At 39.4% G+C, this 22694-nt stretch overlaps 1 protein-coding gene across 1 annotated transcript in view; it reads left to right on the top strand.

Annotated features, from left to right (window-relative positions):
• Positions 1–200: 200 nt before the first annotated feature.
• The window catches only part of LOC146002897 (neurotrimin-like), a 437362-nt gene continuing 414868 nt past the window's right edge, over positions 201–22694 (top strand). The window contains exon 1 of the mRNA XM_083140978.1: positions 201–370. Within this exon, the coding sequence (XP_082997104.1) occupies positions 260–370 (111 nt within the window). The 5' untranslated portion in view covers positions 201–259. The remainder of the gene's footprint in view (positions 371–22694) is intronic.

The raw sequence follows: 22694 nt of genomic DNA, 5'->3' as shown, positions 1-22694 counted from the left end.
CTCAACATTATTGACTCGACAAGTCTAGAGATGTTATTTTCATCAACAACTGTGTCTTGTTTGCACACCCGTGTTAAATTTTCTAAACGCAAATTTTGCTTTATTTTCTCCCAAGATAATTACTTATATGCATATGTTAACATAAAAATTTCAGTAATTTAGTGAATATTAATGCACTGTAAATGTTGTCTTTCCAGCGATGTCTCTACAGAGGGAGGCAGGGAAGCAGAAAGAGACGCTAAACGCTCTTGATTCTTCGATGTCCAGAGGCGAACCGCATTTCGACAAAAATTCTTCCAAAAATGTTACAGCTCTTCTGGGGAAAACAGCGTACCTCAACTGCAGAGTCAAGAACTTGGGAAACAAAACAGTAAGTACACAGAAAAGTTTCTATCCTATATTTAAGTAGAAGTTGAAGTTGTTTTTGTTTTTTCAGTCAAAGCGAGCAGTCGTTGCTCGTCCAGCCCCGTTCGCAAGAATACACGTATTTGAAACTTGATCCTTAATCCTCCAACATTTATCATTGAACCTTGATCCTTGAACCTTGAACCTTGATCCTTGAGCCTTGAACCTTGACCAGAATCTGATTTAGATGCTTTTGAACTTTACCAGGAAGTGGAAGTAATGTGAAAGTCATTTTGAATTGTGCGAAGAGATTTACACCAATTCGTATTACAATTACTTTGCAATATTTTTATTTGCCGTCATTTTATTCGTTTTTCTGAAAGATGTCTTCTTGGTCGTTACCGATGGATAGCAACCCATATCTCCAAGGTCACACTTTAAGTATGTTATGTGCAATGACGTGTTGGCAGCAAGGTTAATGTAGCACTAGAACGTTAAACGATGAAGCGAGTGTTGCAATATGCAGATATTAAACACCTGAACAAGAACTAACTCTAGGTAAGGATGTTTACCATTGGCTATGGAAAAGCCAATGTTGGAGTCACTGGCGCCATCAAACGGTTGGACGGCGAATTTAAAGTTACAAAACCATGAGCAAGTAACAAGACGTTCGCAATTAGTCCGCTGCGGCCACGAAATTCATAAAGTTAATTTCTTCAAATTACTTTGCAGAGTGTATTGCATTTCGGGTTTATATTACGAAATATTGGAACAAAAAAAAAAAAACTTTTATGCTCATTTCAAACTTTGGACAATACTTTTTATTTCATGTTATGCATAATAAGAACCTGTCAGTATATGCAATTTATCTGACGCCAGAAACTGTAAATAGGTTTATGGCTTATAAATAAGAAGCAGCTTACGTCACGAAATGTGTCTGGCATTTTTTTCTATCTGCATAGTGCAACACTAGCTTGTAGATTTCGTATTCCTTTCGTGGATAAATTCACCTTCTACCGTTCTTACGTCATCACGAAGAAAGCACTCCGTCTGCCTAACCACTATATTTCTAATAACATTGGACTATTCTCTCTTCCGTTAACCGTCTCTGTTTATACATCTCAGTTGCTATACTCTGTCCCGGGAATGTATGGAACAAGGCAGCGCATAATGGCAGAGAAGGGGAGAAAGCGAGTGGGTGGAACGAGGCACTACACGCTGATGTAATTGGTAGCTGCAGTCACTTTTCTCCCTCCCTAGCACGTGTTTATTGGTCAACTTCTCTCAAGTCACTACTTGCGCAGAAACTTGCTTTCGTTCGCTTGCTCCAGAGATTCCCGCCATAGGCGGAGTTGTGGAGGGGCCAGGGGGGCCTGGCCCCCGCAACTTAAAAAAGACTAAAAAAATAACACATGATTAGGTTCAGTCACTACATTTTTGTTATGAAGCCATACCGCAAATCTTGACGTTTTGCATGACGGCATGTGCGGTAATTGCGCCGCAATAGCGGGACTTAGACGATTTGATTGATGTGTACAGTTTGAAGAAAGAAAAACGTAAAATGACTTTGTGTTGGGTCAACAGTTACTGCTGAGGCATCTAGAGAACTTTTCAATTTAAGTTTTCTAAAACTTCTGAAGCTTACCGTAATTTTTTTAAAGTAATGTGAGTATTGTATCAATAAAAATTTAATGAAATGCAAAATGCAATAATCGTACTGTTTTGCTTCTTTAAAACTGACAACCAATATACTAATTAATATTTGTTTACTTAAGCGAGGAAATTTAATATTTTCAAATCTAAATCATTGTTTGTAAGTTGTTTTTTTTTTTAAATTTCCGAGGGTAGGCCCCCGGACCCTTTATAAACTAGGGGATGTTCAATAACCCTAGGTACATCATATGCTACTCCTAGAGTCTGCCCCCTCCCCCAAAGCAAGAGCTCAAACTCCGCCCATGATTCCCGCTCCTGTTGATAGATCCGTTGCTAGGGACTGTTGACTCGTAGTCGGAAATATTGAAATCTTCTTTTCGCTTTACATCTGCATAGAGGTACATCTACTACACCTCATCCATGACTCCAGTAATAATGTTCCTGTGCAATCAAGGGGTTCCGGGTTCTGTCCTCGGTGGAGACACGTTGCATAGTGGTTCCGATCCCAGTTTAAACTGTAGTTCCATTTGACCTATTTGACCATAAAGTGAACTTAAATGAATCTGCTCAACGCTATATGCTGCGGTTCTTCTTTCGTGTGTCTAACACAATGTTTTTGTTCTTGTTTGGCAATAATGTGTATGCAGCAGCCAAAGAAAAGCTAGTTTATCTAGCTGATAACGGCTTTCATTGTTGTGACGATGAGCCTCCTCTAACGCTTAACTCCATAACTGCAGCAAATTCTTACCCACCATAAACGTAGCACCGTGCGTAACTAGGAAGACAGCATTACGGAGTAGGGAGCGAGATAAAAATAAAAACAACCAAGTTTGTTTATTAACCACTTCGGATGGCAACACTCATTCCGTGGACCGAAAGGGTTCATCTTCTCCCCTTGAACATTCTCTCATGAAATATGCATAGATGTTAGAGGGGGAGATACCAGAGGATACTGAGCTGTTGGTAGCTTCTTTTTTGTTTAGTCCTCACATCTCTCTCTTTTTTTGCCCTCCTAAAGTTCTGAGGCCTCGTATGCAATTTCCTGTTCGATGGTTTGAATGGGAAAAAGTTTCCATTCTCAGAGACAGGAGCAAAAAATATATCCTCTCTCGGAGTGGATGCGAATGAGGAGGGGGTGGAGGGAAATCACGAAATTAATGCTGCTGAAGAATGGTTTTTATCCTGTTGTTTTCAATTCGTTTTGTTATTTATAAATGAACGAGAAGTCTCTCTATATAAGCACTTTTTTTCTCCCGAAACGGAAGACACTACAAATGAAAAATCATTAAGTACTCAAGGCTGTATCCAGAATTAAGCGTCCATGTTTGATTCCTGTTGTTTTTCTTCCAACCTTATATCAGCGTTGCTAACCGTGTATGTCTGTATTGCATATATAGACCTGTTGTTGTCCATTTCAGGGATGGCCAGATGTGGATCCTCGCTTATCCGAAATCCGGATCCTAAAATTTTTCGGATCCGGAATTTTTTGTTCTGGATCCTGATCCAGAACTTTCAGATCCGGACCCGTCTGACCATCCCACATGAGCGCTAATTTGGAAAGTAAGCATGTAATGCGCGATCTGTAATTAATACACTTACTTAGTCTTACACTTTGTAATTATATAACACTGCATATATTATAATATTTTATTTTAATTTTTAAAACTGTAACTGTAGAACAATTGTACATTTCTCTCTTGTTAAATGTGTTACAGGTTTCATCCTTGAATGGAATCTCTCACATTTATGTGTGTTTCCATTTCCAATACATTCGAATGAATACATATTCGTTTCAATGACATTTACAAAATCACCTCTGACATTTTATTTTTTTTCATTAAGATTATTTTTGTGCACGAGTGTGTTAGCCGATGCGTAGCAAAGTATTTTAGGAACAAGACTTGAAAAAAAAATCTTGTAGGACTAACTAATGAAAAATTTCTTTGTAATCGAAGATCATAATACCTTTTAAGGTGTGGTGATATTATAATGGGATTGAGATACGAAACTCTCGGATCCGGATCCGTCTGGCCATCCCTAGTCCATTTCATTAGGACAGAAGACGGCCACAAACAGGGTCTCTGCATAAAGTGACTCTGAGGCTCATCCAGCCTCTGCCGAGCACCGTGGCGGACTTGATAGCACATCGCTAACGCAGGGAGGTCCCGAGTTCGAATTCCGGCCTGGGTGTTCTCTGTGATCAGGTCCGTAGCCAGAATTTTATTTCGGAGGGGGGCTCAACCATTATCAGCAGTCGCTATCTAAAGGCGAAAAGAGAAGGATTAGAAATCCTGAAGATAGGTTTCTCAGTCTAATACAACTTATTACTAGACCTTGGATTTTTAGGTTCTAAAACGTGTACCTTTAGGTTCCTCAAATAAGCTCTTAAAATCCTAGAATAGGTTCAAAAAACCCTAAAATAGGCTCTAAAAATCCTAAAATAGGCTAGAAAAATCCTAAAATAGGTTCAAAAAACCCTAAAATAGGTTCAAAAAACCCTAAAATAGGCTCTAAAAATCCTAAAATAGGCTAGAAAAATCCTAAAATAGGTTCAAAAAACCCTAAAATAGGTTCAAAAAACCCTAAAATAGGCTCTAAAAATCCTAAAATAGGCTAGAAAAATCCTAAAATAGGTTCAAAAAACCCTAAAATAGGCTCGAAAAATCCTAAAATAGGCTCGAAAAATCCTAAAATAGGCTCGAAAAAATCCTAAAATAGGTTCAAAAAACCCTAAAATAGGTTCAAAAACCCTAAAATAGGCTCGAAAAATCCTAACATAAGCTCTTAAAATCCTAGAATAGGTCCAAAAACCCTAAAATAGGTTCAAAAAACCCTAAAATAGGCTCTAAAAATCCTAAAATAGGCCCGAAAAATCCTGAAGCATGTTTAAAAAAAACTGAAAATAGTTCAAAAGTCCTGAAAAATGCTGATTAGGTATAGTCACCGGCAATGAAAATGGAACACCTATATCCTGAAATACGCACTATCTTGCATAACGTTATGTGTGATGCCTAACACTACGGTGATGGCAGAACTAACCATTGGAAATTTGCTACTAAAATCCACTCTTCGCCGTATAGTTAGGCAAACAATCGTTCTTCATGTTATCCACATTCAAACTCCTGAATTTTGTCTGCGAGGATCATCTTAACAGTTATATGCTGAAAATAATCTTTCAAGAAAAACATAGTCAGTCGTACAAACTTCAATGCTGAAATGTTAGTTTGCAAGGCGTGAATGCCACAAAGCACCGAAGTGATTCGAAAGTGAGCAAGACTACACAGATCAGACCACTTTGGACTGTACAGGTAACAGTGGCACCAGACATTTTGCTTTGTTTAGAGCTTTGAAAAATCACCATGGACTTGGAGGAAGGAAAATCGACAGAGTACGATTCAAACACATTCGGCATTGATTTTTTTCGTGACCAAACAAAGCAAATGCCTCTGTGACAAATTATCCTGTAAAACCTTTAAAGATATATAAATACCTTTAAAAAAGGCTTGATTTAGGCGGTTAAACCTATAATAGGTTCTAACAAGCAGAATATTTTTTAGGCACTACAAAACTTCATCAGTTGTTGCGTTTTTTAACGAAACGCTGACATAACTTATTATTTCTTACATATCTGTAAAGGAAAAAATAGGTTAAAACCCAAAATCCGAGGTCTACTTCTTACATACACAAGATGTTTCACCCTACTAAGGAGGTGAAATAAATTACCACTATGTGGTCTGACGCTTGACGCCCACTGAGACAGGTGGGCAATAACCTTCAAGATTTTCCTCATCAGCCTTGGAAAATGTCCAATTATAACACCATTAAGCCTTGTTTCCATGATATGAAAAACTCAATATGCTGACCAAGGCAGAAATTTATTTTATTATAAAACATAAACTAAACGTAACGTTTCAACCTTCGAGCAAGGTCTTCTTCAGACTCTGCACCAAGTACAAATGTAACAAGGTACACAAAAATACTCCCCTCCAGACTATTAGAAAGTTGTTCTGGAACATTCTAGCAGGTGGCTTTCCCTTGTAAACTGAGATAAAGAGTCCAACCACATTCTAGATGGAAGAAAATATGTTTAGCCTTTTAGGTGAAAGTAAAGTTGACAAGGGAAAGCCACCTGCTAGAATGTTCCAGAACAACTTTCTAGTAGTCTGGAGGGGAGTAATCTTTGTGTGTATATATATCGTCCTGTTTTGTACCTTGTTACATTTGTACTTGGTGCAGAGTCTGAAGAAGACCTTGCTCGAAGGTTGAAACGTTACGTTTAGTTTATGTTTTATAATAATATAAATTTCTGCCTTCGTCAGCCTATTGAGTTTTGCAAACCTTTAAGATAATCTGCAGACGTCTGGCTATGAAATTCCCGCTTCGGTTCCGTGCGTTTCCCTGTAGTGGGCGTTACACCGTTTGATTTCAATAGAAGCAGACTACACAAGTTCTGCTGATTTCTATTGTTTTGTTTCTCCGCATCTCATGTGGGCGCTCAGCTTAAGACGTCATGCTTTGGGCTCCGGCTCTGGTGCGCCGCAGGCTCGAGTCTCCTGATTGAAGCGTAACAACTTACCTCCTGAGATTTCGACCTGTGTGGGGCCGCCCACCATCGTGAGGAAATTGGGGAGCTACGAATGAGTAGCTTAACCCGGTCATGGAAACCTACAACAAGGACTAGAGTGTTCGTCGTGTAGACCACACGTCACACTGTAACTAATTAGATGCCTGGTAATCAAGGGGCTCTGGTTCGATACCAGTGGCGTATGCTCAGTCCAAGACCCGGACTAGCTCACTATGACACGTGGTCCTAGGCAATTGAGGAAGAGAGAAGACTATAGGCTCGAATAAACCCTCGTTATAAGTGGTCCGACACGCCCATTTTGCTCGATCTTGACGTTACCATCCCAAACGCAGCCAGGTTGCAAACTTCTAAGAATTTGGTTGCCAACTCCTAAGAATTCAGGTTGCCAACTTCTAAGAATTTGGTTGCCAACTCCTAAGAATTCACGTTGCCAACTTCTAAGAAATTGGTTGCCAACTCCTAAGAATTCAGGTTGCCAACTTCTAAGAATTTGGTTGCCAACTCCTAAGAATTCATGTTGCCAACTTATAAGAATTTGGTTGCCAACTCCTAAGAATTCAGGTTGCCAAATTCTAAGAATTTGGTTGCCAACTCCTAAGAATTCAGGTTGCCAACTTCTAAGAATTCAGGTTGCCAACTCCTAAGAATTCATGTTGCCAACGTCTAAGAATTTGGTCTCCAGCTCCTAAGAATTCAGGTTGCCAACTTCTAAGAATTTGGTTGCTAACTCTTAAAAATTCAGATTGCCAACTTCTAAGAATTTGGTTTCCAGCTCCTAAGAATTCAGGTTGCCAACTTCTAAGAATTTGGTTTCCAACTCTTAAGAATTCAGGTTGCCAACTTCTAAGAATTTAGTTTCCAACTCTTAAGAATTCAGGTTGCCAACTTCTAAGAATTTGGTTTCCAGCTCCTAAGAATTCAGGTTGCCAACTTCTAAGAATTTGGTTGCCAACTCCTAAGAATTCAGGTTGCCAACTTCTAAGAATTTGGTTTCCAACTCTTAAGAATTCAGGTTGCCAACTTCTAAGAATTTGGTTTCCAGCTCCTAAGAATTCAGGTTGCCAACTTCTAAGAATTCAGGTTGCCAACTCCTAAGAATTCATGTTGCCAACGTCTAAGAATTTGGTTTCAAGCTCCTAAGAATTCAGGTTGCCAACTTCTAAGAATTAGGTTGCCAACTCCTAAGAGTTCGGGTTGCCAACTTCTAAGAATTCAGGTTGCCAACTCCTAATAATTTAGGTTTGCCAACTTCTCAGAATTTGGTTGCCAACTCCTAAGAATTCAGGTTGCCAACTTCAGTCTCGCCATAATTTTCTTATTGAAATGAGTAAATTTATGCACAGTTGTAATACATTTTACTTCTGTATTTTGCTCTCTGCGCTTCACTCTTCTCAGATAGCTTAGCTAGCTTAGAATATACGCTCCTGTTCGATACCCAGTCGAGGAACATGGTGGTTCAGATACCAAAAGAAACTGTAGGTCTAGTCCTGATTAGCCTTTCTGTGCATAAAGTGGACTTCAAGAAAACTCAAATCTTCAAACTGAATTACATTATCGATTTTACTGAACCTGTATTTGCTTACTTTCCTTATTGGTCTTCGACTTCAAAGCAAGAGGCCACAGGTTCGATTCCTGATCAAGGCTGGAATGTATCATTGCGTTCGCGGAGGTAGATTACAAAATACTTAAGACTCTCACTGGGAGGATGATGTTATCAACACCACGCACCAGCCGTCGTCCTCCATTTTTAATTACTCATCGTCATCGTCGCAATAAACAGAAGAGATGGAAAAGCGACGGAAAATGAATAAGGGAAACTTTCTCTTTCGTTCCTGCAATATAAAAATAGCATTAAAAAGCGACAGAGCAACGAAAGTTTGCAACGATTCTCCTTCCTAAAGCGCTCATCGAGTTTGTCATTCGAAATATACTTTTTTATGACAGAAGCGAGCTGCAGACAAGTCCAGAAACTGAATTTAAATTTGCATACGTGCTCAAGCAAGTAACTTTTCCCCTTCCGTTCGCGCATGGACCGAACGTACCGGGCTAATTCAGAAGATCAAAGAGGGGGCCACCGCCCTCTCTGGCCACCACCGAGAGGACAAGTAGTGCATCTGAGATCTAATATTGTTGCCAGCCTTTGCTGCTAGCTTTGCCTCGCATTGGAGAGTTCAGCGCTCGCACTGTGTTGGTTTTATTCGCTGGCCTCGAGCTTCAGCCTGTGGATCCTCGCGGGCGTATATTCAGTTATCGCTGTTTACCTTGCTTACATTACACGAAATTGTTGTTTGGCTTGCTGCTGGCTGGGAAGGATTATTTGTAGCGACGGAGCAGAAAGTGGATAATACGGAACTGCGGGGGGAAGGAGGGGGCATACAGAACGGGGAGGGAGAACGCAGAAAGAAACAGCGTAAAGAGACACGCTAAGGTACCAGAGGACCTATCTACACACGCTGTCACGATGGTCGAGCGTGTTCAGGATGGACCCAACAATCGTAGGTGTTGCATTTGAGTCCTGGTGTGGGCATGGGTATGGCATGCAAGTGTTCAACCTAGGTATAAACAAATATAGTAGCACCAAATTCTGTTAGTAATCGTGCACGTGTGAGTCGAGGTACCAAAAAATTTGGTCAAATTTGCATTTAGTAAAATGTACCATATATTTTTTTTGTGGTTACCAAAAGGTTTAGCGAAACGTATTCAAACAAAGCTGTTTTTCTCCGTGCACACACATACAGAGATGGAAAGAGGCAGAAAGAGAGAGAGAGAGAGAGAGAGAGAGAGAGAGAGAAGAGGGAGAAAGAGAGAGGGGGGAGATGGAAAGAGGCAGAAAGAGAGAGAGAAGAGGGAGAAAGAGAGAGGGGTGAGATGGAAAGAGGCAGAAAGAGAGAGAGAGAAGAGGGAGAAAGAGAGAGGGGAGATGGAAAGAGGCAGAAAGAGAGAGAGAGAGAGAGAGAAGAGGGGGAAAGAGGGAGAAAGAGAGAGAAGGTGAGATGGAAAGAGGCAGAAAGAGAGAGAGAGAGAAGAGGGAGAAAGAGAGAGAAGGTGAGATGGAAAGAGGCAGAAAGAGAGAGAGAGAGAGAAGAGGAAAAAAGAGAGAGAGGGGGGAGATGGAAAGAGGCAGAAAGAGAGAGAGAGAAGAGGGAGAAAGAGAGAGAGGGGGGAGATGGAGAGACGCAGAAAAAGGGAGAGAGAGAAGAGGGAGTAAGAGAGAGGGGAGATGGAAAGATGTAGAAAGAGAGAGAGAGAGAAGAGGGGGAAAGAGGGAGAAAGAGAGAGGGGAGATGGAAAGAGGCAGAAAGAGAGAGAAAGGGGAGATGGAAAGAGGCAGAAAGAGAGAGAGAGAAGAGGGGGAAAGAGGGAGAAAGAGAGAGAGGGGGGAGATGGAGAGAGGCAGAAAGAGAGAGAGAGAAGAGGGAGAAAGAGAGAGGGGAGATAGAAAGAGGCAGAAAGAGAGAGAGAGAAGAGGGGGAAAGAGGGAGAAAGAGAGAGGAGTGAGATGGAAAGAGGCAGAAAGAGAGAGAGAAGAGGGGGAAAGAGAGAGGGAGAAGGATAGAGGGGAGATGGAAAGAGGTAGAAAGAGAGAGAGATAGAAGAGGGGGAAAGAGGGAGAAAGAGAGAGGGGTGAGATGGAAAGAGGCAGAAAGAGAGAGAGAGAAAAGAGGGAGAAAGAGAGAGGGGTGACATGGAAAGAGGCAGAAAGAGAGAGAAGAGGGGGAAAGAGAGAGGGAGAAGAAGAGAGCGGAGATGGAAAGAGGTAGAAAGAGAGAGAGATAGAAGAGGGGGAAAGAGGGAGAAAGAGAGAGGGGTGAGATGGAAAGAGGCAGAAAGAGAGAGAGAGAGAGAGAAGAGGGATAAAGAGAGAGGGGGAGATGGAAAGAGGCAGAAAGAGAGAGAGAGAGAGAAGGGGGGAAAGAGAGAGGGGTGAGATGGAAAGAGGCAGAAAGAGAGAGAGAGAGAAGAGGGAGGAAGAGAGAGAGACAGAAGAGGGAGAAAGTGAGAGAGACAGAGAGAAGAGGGATAAAGAGAGATGGGGAGATGGAAAGAGGCAGAAAGAGAGAGAGAAAAGAGGCAGAAAGAGAGAGCGAAAAGAGGGAGAAGAGAGAGAGAAGAGGGATAAAAAGAGAGAGAGAGAAGATGTAGAAAGAGATAGGGGGAGATTGAAAGAGGCAGAAAGAGAGAGAGAGAAGGAGAAAGTTTAAACTGAGATTCAAACCACTATGTGCCTCCACTGGGCATCGAACGCGGGGCCCTTTAATTACAAGAAGACGGCTTTACCACTCCGCCATCTGTGAAATATATGGTCATGTCATCTTCAGGCTCCAAAGAATGCTTTTCAATTCTGCTTTCTTGGCCACTTACTCCCATGATTGGCTGTTGATTACCAATGGAAGAACAAGTCTTATTTATTACCCATTTCCTCTTTCCCTTTAGCGAAGACTCAAACAGGTGAGATAAAAAGAGGAGCGCGAATAAATGGCATTAAAAAGGAAATGAACTGTTTTGATTTCAGTATCCATTTTCTTTTGTGTTTCTTTGAAGCTTCATTAGGCAGTTTCTGGAAAAGATCGGGGGGAAATTACGAAGGGGGTGGAGGGGATTTTAACCTCTGGGGACTTTTTCCCGAGCGCGAAATTCCTCCATGAAAATCCCCTTCCAGCAAGCGAACATCTCCAGTAACTGTTTCGAAACGGAAAAGTGGCCATTGTAGATGTAATCATAACCTGGAGGCTTATCGAGAATTTCAGCCCCCCCACGCTGCCCTCCGCCCCCCAAACAGCCCCCCATCGCAGGGCGGTAATGGACTCATTCGGTAGCTCTTTCGACAATCGATTTAACCCCCCCCTCCACTTTTCCTCCCCATTGCAAAGTTCGCTTTAGGTGAGAAAAGAGGAAAAGGTACTTCTTTCGCACCAACTGTTCCCTCTCTTTATAAGTAGGGTGTTCGGAATCTCGGGGTATTTCGACCAAGAAACCACTCCGGGGCGAATATCTTAAAGGGTGCAATTCCTGCCCCCCCCCTTTCCCCTTCTTCTGGGGGATGATGCAGAGGAGATTCTTTCTGCAGGAAAGTTGGAGGATATCTATCCTGAAGATCGTGCTCCTTTGGCCAAATACCTGATTCTTACTGTGAATATTTTGACGTTTGGAAGCTGCTCAAATGGACTGCAGCTGTTCAGAGCTGCAGGTAATACTCGTAGCATTTATTTTTACAATATCCACATAGGAATGGCAGATAGTAATGTTAGTGTAACCCAGGTCATTCATATTGGTCTAATTTGCCAGTATTTTTTCAGCATTTCTCGTTGTTACGGGGTATCTATGACAACCTACACAGAGAACACGTAACGCATCATATCGATTGATGCACCAGAACGCATTGTTTGATGCACTAAAGTGTGTTTTAGTACCTCTGAGAAAAATCATATTCACATTTGATGCACCAAAGTGATGCAATTGAGGACTTCTTTCAGTCGAAATGCATTTTAATGCATCAGTTGATGTTTTTTTATGCACCTTCCTGCATTTTTTCCGATGATGCACTTAAACGTTTATTTTACTTCGATGTTCTGCCACTTTGTCTAATCGTGAAGATGAGGATGAGTGATGATTCGACGTAGGGACAACCACAAATAACTTACATTTGAAGGCCGTAATTCAAACCCGGGACCCTGATGTCGTAACGCGCTGTGCTAACCACTCCGCCAGGAGGTCTTCACTTGCTGCAAGAGAACTGGACCCTGTAACGTGCCACATTCTCATTCAATGTGTCGACTTTACTTTCAATTTTCAATTTCAATTTTCCTTTATTAAAGGGCAAGGTTCAGCCTGCGGCTTTTCTGACCAAGGCAGAAATTTATTTTATTATAAAACATAAACTAAACGTAACGTTTCAACCTTCTTGCAACGTCTTATTCAGACTCTGCACCAAGTACAAATGTATCAAGGTACAAAACAGGACGATATACACAAACATTAAAGCTACCTGCTAGAATGTTCCAGAACAAATTTCTAATAGTAATGTTCGTGTATATATATCGTTCTTTTTTGTACCTTGTTACATTTGTACTTGGTGCAGAGTCTGAAGAAGACCTTGCTAGAAGGTTGAGACGTTACGTTTAGTTTATGTTTTATAATAAAATAAATTACTGCCTTGGTCAGCATATTGAGTTTTTATATCATGGAAACAAGGCTTAATGGTGTTATACATACTAAATACATTCTACATACTAAATGTTTGTACAAATAACAAACAAACAAAAAGAAAGAAACATAAAACACAAAAAGAACAAATACAAAATTGAGAACAAAGATTCATCTACACATTAAAAAAAAGGAAAAAAGATTGAAAACAAATACACAAATTGACGCAATTGTGCTTCGTATGATATAGTTAAATACAAATTAATATTATGTAAAAACATATAAATGTTCTTAATACATGAGAAAGGACAAGATATTGTCAAGGGTTGGCAACATGTAAGGGGGAAACTAAAGAAGCAAAATGAAAATGAAAATACTTGTTTTAGGATGTTGGTTCAAAATGAGAGCTATTATTCGTGAGTGCTGGAACACAGATATTGTTCATTTAACAATAGAGTTTTTAGTTTGTCTTGAAGTTGTTGCGATGAGTGAGGGACATCATGGAAGGAGGAAGTTCATTCCACGCTCTTGCAGCGGAATATGTAAATGATGATTCGGAAAGCACTAGTGTGTGCTTTGCAAGCTCAAGTTTCGATTTTTCCCTTGTTTTGTAATCATGTATTTCCCTTCTGAATTTTAATTTCTGGAATAGGTTTTTAGGTGTTTTGGTTTGTAAAAGATTATGAATAAACCAACACAGATGTAATTTTCGGCGTCTGGCCATGTTCAACATATTGTTTGAGTTTAAGGTTGGGAGGATATGATCATATTTTCTTATATGGTACACGAAACATGAATTTTGGTTTTGTTCCGAACGGATAGATTTAGTCCTTTCATCACACAAACTTTTAATCTTCCCAAATGTTTATCATCCGTATTGGGGAATGATGATAGTGCGTCAACAAATGTTTTTAGGTTTCAGAGATAAGCAGAACTCTAACATTGTCTGTGAGGAAATATTTAGTCTCTACTTACCTAAACAGGGCTTTTTACAACGTTGTACTTTTAACCTTTCTGAAGGGCTTAATTACACACCATTTATTTGCTTCAAGGTAAGGGCTTTAGAAAAAAAGGTGACAAAAAGAAATTTTATAAAGAATATGGAGGACAGAATCAAGAAAATATGCATGAAAGAAGTGAAAAAGAAGGCAAAATAAATAGCCTATGGAAACAGCTGGAAAAGAATGGCTATGAGAAGCAGGATAGACTGGACATAAACAGAAGAAAACGGGCAGGGGAGAATTGGAAGAGAAAGGAAAAGAGGAGAGAAGGTTTGGAATAAGGAGTATGGGGAAGACCACAGAAAAGATATGCAAAGTGCTTAGGAAAGCGGGAATTAAAACTTACAGGAAGGGAGGGAGAAGCATCTTAGGAATAGCAAGGAATGCTAACAAGAAAAAGGAAAACAGAGAAGAGGAAGAGGAAGGGATTATCTACGAATTGAAATGTAAAGAATGTCAGAGTGTGTACATAGGAGAAACGAAAAAAAGGCTGAAAAACAGGTTGAAACAACATAGGGATGATGTACGACTTAAGAGAGAGAGAAATGTGATATTTAAACACACGAGAGAAACAGGACATGACATAGAGTGGGATGAGGCTAAGCAGATAGGAAGGGAGAAGAGAATGCTAGTGAAAAAATGGAAGGAAGCCAAGGAAATAGAGATGTAAGGTGAAGAAGACACAATGAACTGGAATGGGGGACTGAAGTTAAACAAAGAATGGAAGAAGATGTTGGAAAGAGTGGAAAGGACAAGAGAGAAAGAGGAGAGGAGAAAAAAAGAAAAATGAAGGGAAAAGAGCGTGAGATTAAAAGTCCAATCACATTCTATGTGGAAGTAATTGTGTTTAGCCTTTTAGGTGAAAGTAAAGTTGGCAAGTGAAAGTCACCTGCTAGAAAGTTCCAAACAACTTTCTAAATAGTCTGGAGGGAGTAATGTTTGTGTATATATAATGCCCTTTTGTTATATCTGGTTACTTTTGTACTTGATACAGAGTCTGAAGAAGACCTTGCTAGAAGGTTGAAACGTTACGTTAGTTTATGTTTTTAATAAAATTAATTACTGCCTTGGTCAGCATATTTAGTTTTTCATAATCATGGAAACAAGGCTTAATGGTGTTATAAAGGGTTTTAGATAAAAGCATTTTCCTTCGTATTCTTTCAAAGGTACAGAAGGGCAATACGTACCAATGCACTCCATAATTTTGACTCATCCATTCATTCAATTAATATAAGACATAATATTACCACTTCCTCTAACCCAGTAATAGCTATTATTGTAACGAGAAAGCACTCAAGGCTTGTTGTTTTAAGTTCACCATATGCACAGAAAAGCTAATTGGGACTGGACATACAGTTTTAAGTGGAATCCGAACCACTGTGTCATATGCAGGGTAAAAATCTTGTTTTTCTTATTTCTCTTTAAAAAACATGCTTCAAATGGCTTGTATGGTTTATTCCACGATCTATATATATAGTGATGACACAGGGCCCGGATTTTGATGACATTTCATCTTTTAACTGGTGCAACGTAGACATTGCTAACTAGTACAAAAATCCTGAACACCCTCCTCAGGTTGAAGAAATGTAATTTTTTTGGGTCATTTTTTGGTCATTTGTTACCATTTCTTTTATTTTTCGGTCATTTCTGAAAATTTTGCGTCATTTTTAGGTCATTTTTTAAAATTTTTGTGTCATTGCATGCTGAAACATAACAAGTTCAACAATTTCTGTTTTGTCTGAATGTTATCTTGAGGTACTTACTCTGTCTTTAAATACCAGCGCAACAAAGCCTGTCTGAAAATCGCGAAATGCAACATTGTCGAGTTTCTTATTCACAGTCCATACAACACACCAAGGTGAAGAAGCAATTGTTAGATTGTTTGTCTTGGTATATACAGGGTGATTGGTAATTCGACCAATTCCTGGAAAGGGGTAATACTAGAGCACATTTCCAACAAATTTGACCCTATGCACCGGGGGTCGGAAATCAATGGGTTTCGACTTATTGCAGTTTGTAGATTTTCGTGACATATTCCAACTTGCGACCAAAAAACTACTAATTGTGAAAAAACTACTACACCCTGGGCACTTAATCGACACGTTGCTAATAGCTGACGAATGAGTGACTACTGGGGAAAAATTCATACAAAAAATTCCTATACCCACAGATAGAAACAGTCATTGGAGCACACGTCATGAAGAAATTTGATAATTATCGTTTAAATCGAAGAGGATTACTAAACACAATGGTAACACACTTAGCGTAACAATTACGGAAAAAACTTCCTCATTCATAAGCTCTCCAAAAACATACAAATGTTGTCAACTGGCACACCGGTTAGGGGAAAAATCTGAATAAAAAGCGGAGAAGGTGCGTTGTATACCCCCATCATCTGACAAGAATTCTGTGGAAAAGGCTCACCATTGAAAATTCACACTAAATGGGAATCATCCACAATCTTGTGATCGGGCCATTCTTTCTTCCACAAAACCTAAACGACATTACCTTCAAAAACTAAGGCAAGAATTGACGACGCTGCTGGAGGATGTGCCGCTCGTCACAAGAAGGGGTATGATTTACCAACATGATGGCTGCCGAGCCCACTATTTCCGGGGTGTGCAACAGTGGCTGGACGACAATTATCCCATGCTATGGATTGGTCGAGGCCGCCCGACCCCCTGGCCGTCGAGGAGTCCGGATTTGACGCCATGCGACTTATACATTTGGGGTCACATGAAAGAGTTAGTCTACAGTACACCAGTGGATTCCCAAGAACAGGTGAGAGAGAGAATTGTGACAGCCGCCCAATACATAAGAGACAGAGTGTCAACGCGAGTGACTGTGTCTGAAGTACGCCGCAGGCTGCGTGCTTGCATACGTAACCGGGGGAGGCAATTTGAACAGGATTTGTAGTTTTTGTAACAGTTAATTTTGACAACCTGGAATCATGAGAATGGTAAATAACATTATTATTTCACTCATTTTCGTTCCTTTACTTCTCACAACCGACAACTTCATTTCACTTTACAAAAGATCTACAACGAGCCTTCTCCGCTTTTTATTCACATTTTTCCCCCAACCCGTGTGCCAGTTGACAATATTTGTTTATTTTTGGAGAGCTTATGAAACGAGGAAGTTTTTTCCGTAATTTTGTGTTACCATATGTTTGAGTAATCCTCTTCCATTTGAACGATAATTATCAAATTTCTTCATGACGTGTGCTCCAATGACTGTTTCTTTCTGTGGGTATGGGAATTTTTGGCATGAGTTTTTTTCCCAGTAGTCACTCATTCGTCAGATGTTAGCAACGTGTCAATTAAGTGCTTAGGGTGTAGTAGTTTTTTCACAATTAGTAGTTTTTTGGTGGCAAGTCGGAATATGTCACGAAAATCTACAAACTGCAATAAGTTAGGTGAAACCCATTGATTTCCGACCCCCGGTGCATAGGGTCAAATTTGTTGGAAATGTGCTCCAGTATTACCCATTTCCAGGAATAGGTCGAATTACAAATCACCCTGTATATACTATTTTCAATAAGCATATTCAGTTTTGTACGAATTTTTGGGTCATTTTTCAAAGATTTTTTGGTAATCAAAATCCTGGCGGTATGAGTGAAGATAGAGAAGAGGCACTTTTAATGCTCTCTTTACACTGTTCATTAACCTGACGATTTCGTCGACTGCCTCTAAGTTATCCCAGGGATGCCCTGCATTTCCTAATGCCTCCTTACTGAGATTATACGGGAGGTGACGAAAGTACACCTCACTGGTAGAGACTTGATGAGTAATAACATCTAGTCCGACAGGAGTACAAAACATGAAGTTCGGAAGGATGTCGCTCTCAGAGCAAGATAATCGAGGAGTGTCAGTCATAGTCGAAGTACGGACTCTGACAGGTTATGGACACGACTTGTAGATTCGTCTAGGACAGCACTCATCAAGAACAGCGGGCAGGTATAAGTGTGGAGAGAGCATTCCCACTCAGTTATAACTAGACCTCGGTTAGGTTCTAAAAAGTGTGCTTTTAGGTTACTAAAATAGGCTCTAAAAACCCTAAAATAGGTTCGAAAAAACTTAAAAATAGGTTCTAAAAATCCTAAAATAGGTTCGAAAAAACTTAAAAATAGGTTCTAAAAACCCTAAAATAGTTTCGAAAAAACTTAAAAATAGGTTCCAAAAGTCCTAAAATAGGTTCGAAAAACAAAAATAGGTTCGAAAAATCCTAAAATAGGTTCGAAAAAACTTAAAAATAGGTTCTAAATATCCTAAAATAGGTTCGAAAAAACTTAAAAATAGGTTCTAAATATCCTAAAATAGGTTCGAAAAAACTTAAAAATAGGTTCTAAATATCCTAAAATAGGTTCGAAAAAACTTAAAAATAGGTTCTAAATATCCTAAAATAGGTTCGAAAAAACTTAAAAATAGGTTCTAAAAATCCTAAAATAGGTTCGAAAAAACTTAAAATAGGTTCTAAAAATCCTAAAATAGGTTCGAAAAAACTTTAAAATAGGTTCTAAAAATCCTAAAATAGGTTTTAAAAAACTTAAAAATAGGTTCTAAAAATCCTAAAATAAGTTCGAAAAAACTTAAAAATAGGTTCTAAAAATCCTAAAATAGGTTCGGAAAAACTTAAAAATAGGTTCTAAAAATCCTAAAATGGGTTTGAAAAAACTTAAAAATAGGTTCTAAAAATCCTAAAATAGGTCCTAAAAATATTAAGTTAGGCCCGAAAAATCCTGAAGTAGGTTCAAAAAAACTTGAAATAGTTGAAAATTCCTGAAAAATGCTGATTAGGTATAGTCACCTATATCCTGAAATATGCACTATCTTGCATAACGTTATGTGTGTTGCCTAAGTCTACGGAAATAGCAGAACTTTCCATTTTTCATGTTATCCACAGTCAAACTCCGCAATTTTGTCTGTGAGGATCATCTTATATGATGAAACAACAACAACATAGTCAGTGGTGCAAACTTCAATGCTGAAATATTAGTTTGCAAGGCGTGAATGCCACAAAGCACCCAAGTGACGCGAGAGTGAGCAAGACCACACGGATTAGACCAATTTGGATTGTAGTGGTAACAGTGGCAAGAGACATTTTGCTTTGTTCAGAGTATTGAAAAATCACCATGAACTTGGAGGAAGGGAAATCAACAGAGAGTACGTCTCAAACACGTTCGTCATTGAATTCTTTCGTGACCAAACAAAGCAAATGCCTCTGTGTGACATAAACACCCTGTAAAACCTTTAAAACTATGTAAAAACCTAAAAAGGCTTGATTTAGGCGCATATACCTAAAATAGGTTCTAACAAGCAAAATAGGTTTGTTTAGGGACTATAAAACTTCGTCATTTTGTTGCGTTCTTTAACGAAACGTTGACATACCTTATTATCTCTTACATACCTGTAAAGATAAAAAATAGGTTAAAAACCTAATATCCGAGGTCTAGTAATAACTCATCTTTCTTTTCATTGACCGGGGTGGGCCCATATACAGTATGAACATTAAATTAAACCTCTCGTTTTGTCAATTGCTAAATCCCAGTGACTCTCAATCCCCAATGCTAAGTTGAGTCACACTTCAATAGATACGTTTTTTTGTTGTTTTTTTAATAGAGAGAGTTTTTTCTAGTAAACGGCCCTGTAAAATATTTGAACAGTTTGAATAAAGGAAATTAAAAATTACATGTAAATATACATTTTTCTGTTTCTGATCCTGTATATGTGAACTTACTATGGAGATGTTTGTTGTGTAATAATTTCACTAGCTTTTCTTCTAGAGGAAATAAAAAAATCTAGATTTACTCCATAATTGTAACTAAAAATATTTTTATAGTTTTATTTATATAATATTTAGCATTTTTTAATGATAGTTTACAAAATATCAACTGCCATGTTTATTTACAGTTTAATGATAATGACACAATTTACGGTTTAACATGATTAATATTTTGAATATTTTTCTACACAAAAGGTTTGCTGTTTCTGTCTCAAAAGTGATTCTGATATCTTCAAATTCCTCATGAATTATTTATCTAAGTGATTTGAATCAGTAATTTTTTTTTAAAAAAAAATAATCACCTGATTTAAATCAGCCCACCTTGGTCATATGCCTCCACCGGGTATCAAACCCGGGACTCCTTGATTACAAGGCGACGACGTTACCAGTCATGAGGGAGGCCTACACTCCGGTTATGAAAATGATTCTTGAGCATTGAAGTTCTTCAATTATAACACCATTAAGCTTTGTTTCCATGATATGAAAAACTCAATATGCTGACCAAGGCAGAAATTTATTTTATTTTAAAAACATAAACTAAACGTAAAGTTTCATCAACCTTCTAGCAAGGTCTTCTTCAGACTCTGTACAAAGTACAAATGAAACAAGTTAAGGATGAAAAATATTGGATTGATCTTGCTCAGGATAGGGACAGGCGGAAGGCTTGTGTTGCTGCAGCCATTAACCTGGTTTAAGAAGGCTAGAGAGTGAGTGAGAAGAAGGAAGAGGAATGAAGAGAGAAGGGAAAAAGAGAGTGAGATAAAGAGTCCAACCACTTTCCAGATGAAAGGAAATGTTTATCCAAATCGCCTGTCAGGTGAAAGTACAGTTGACAAGGGAAGGCCACCTGCTGGAATGTTCCAGAAACAACTTTCTAATAATCTTGTGTCTGGAGGAGAGTGATTTTTGTGTACATATATCTTTCTGTTTTGTAACTTGTTTCATTTGTACTTAGAGCAGAGTCTGAAGAAGACCTTGCTAGAAGGTTGAAACGTTACGTTTAGTTATGTTTTTAAAATAAAATAAATTTCTGCCTTGGTCAGCATATTGTGAAGTTCTTCAATTCCTCAAATATTCCGAACAGTCCATCTGTGCATAAAGTTAACTGACTTACTAACTCTCTAGCCTTCTTAAACCAGAAGGGTCATAGCTGCAGCAGCACAAGCCTTCCGCCTGTCCCTATATTGGGCAAGATTTCCTGTAGGTTCATCTCAACGTTATCCCTCCATCTTCGTCTTGGCCTTCCTACAGGTCTCTTACCATCAGGTTTCCCAACAAGAATAAAGTTGACTTGAAACAAAACTTCAAATCGAACCGCCTTCAGCAAATATATCGGGCATATCCTGCACCCACGGTTCTCATCCTATTTGGCACCCTGCCTCTTGACATCCTGTGTGTTGATCGAACTATCCTTCAGGTCTCGAAGCAGTGGAAGGCCATGATAAACCAATGCAGACCAAGAAAGACGCTTGTAGCCGATATCCACGGATAGAACTTTTCCTTGCGTTTCAAAGCTAAGGCACACAAGGAGACGACGGGGGAAGCGAAAGGGGAATGAGAACTGACGTATGCTAGCCAATCGGTAACTTCTTTTTTTCTTTTACCCTCTCCTCTTTCCGTTCTTTATTTCTTTGATCTTGCGTCCAATTTGCCAGTTGAGATACGTCGTTCGGCTATCAGAGGCCTTTCCAGTAAAGGGGGAAAGAAATTGGGACTTTCTTGGACTTAGCCGTTTCTCAGAACATGTTCTCCTTACATGGAAATTGGATTTCGTCATCGTTTTGCCCATTTCTGTATCCTTTTGCCTCCCACAAGTTTGGCGAACGTTTATTTCGTTTTTGCGAAACGCTAATGACGTCTCATTAATTCTGTAAAATTAACTCACCCTTTCCCTTTTACGTGGCTGCTTTTCTTGAACTTAGTCAAAATATGTACAGGGTGATTCAAAATGATTGTCTGAATTTCATAAAGGGTATTGACGAGCGACTAGCTACATCTAGAGCAACTGGTTTATGCATGCTAACTTCACAAAACCTGCCTAACCTACTCGTGTACACATATAGTAGCAGAAATAAGCATCTAAGTAGGTTCTGAAGGATAAGAGGTAGTGTCCTGTGGTTACGCATTTGGCCGCTAGGAGGCTCGTCTTACAAGATAAAAACTTTCTTTGTGCTTGAGTCACTTGCAGTTATCCAACGACAAATTTCATTCTCAGGTGTTACGTACAGTTTCAGCAGAAGGCCTTTTTGCATAATGGAAAAACCAGAAACACCAATGGAACACGTTTGAGAAGTCTTTAAACTGTAGGTCCAGTCCCGATTAGCCCATCTGCACAAAAGTGGACTTAGAACACAACTCAATCAACACACACACATGCGTACCTGAAGCCTAGTGTGCCTGAATCCGAACAATATATTCAAGTAATGCTTTCATGAGAAAACATGTTGTTGTTACGAGGACACTAATACAGTATGCGCCAAAATATACAGTACTGAAATGAAAAGATGAACAAAAGTATAAGATATGTTACAATATAGTGACTGGTCTATATGCAACCCAAATAACAATCGTGCCTTTTGGGTTGCATAACTGTCAGGAAACCTAAGGTTAGGTTAGGTTAGGGCATGTGGAGTGGACGATTGTCATTTGGGTTGCATATAGACCAGTTACCTTTTTCAAACTCGGTCCACCTTCACGACCGCTTCCGTATGAGCGGAAATAATGCTCAACTATGCACACTTTTTCCTCCGTCGAGAGACCCATTTTCAACAACAACTGCACAACACAACTTCCTTTTCACTACTGCGAACACGTGCAGCTGGAGCTATGCCCCGTCGACAAACCACGTGTTCGAGATGCGCGAGTTTCAGTACTGTATATTTTGGCGCATATCGCATTTTCCATGTACAATCAACCGCAATAAAAATGTCTCGCCTAGATCCTGAAATAGTCGCTTTAATCCAGGGCGTTCTGTGTGTTGCGGATAGCCGGAGTTCATATGGAAGATTTGCTATTAAAAATTCCTCGTCGCCTTAACGTTAGGCAACACACATAACGTCATGGATTAAATCGAGTATTTCAGGATCTAGGCGAGACATTTTTTTGCGACTGACTGTACATAAATATGGACTTTTGAAAGTATTCTTCCCAGCTGCGAATCAAACATCACACGTCACAACTGTACA

This window comes from Lepisma saccharinum, chromosome 19 (genome assembly GCF_977018435.1).
Source record: "Lepisma saccharinum chromosome 19, izLepSacc3.1, whole genome shotgun sequence".
NCBI classification, from domain to species: domain Eukaryota; kingdom Metazoa; phylum Arthropoda; class Insecta; order Zygentoma; family Lepismatidae; genus Lepisma; species Lepisma saccharinum.
The sequence above is the reverse complement of the archived record's forward strand: the minus strand, read 5'-3'. Positions and strand labels throughout refer to the sequence as shown.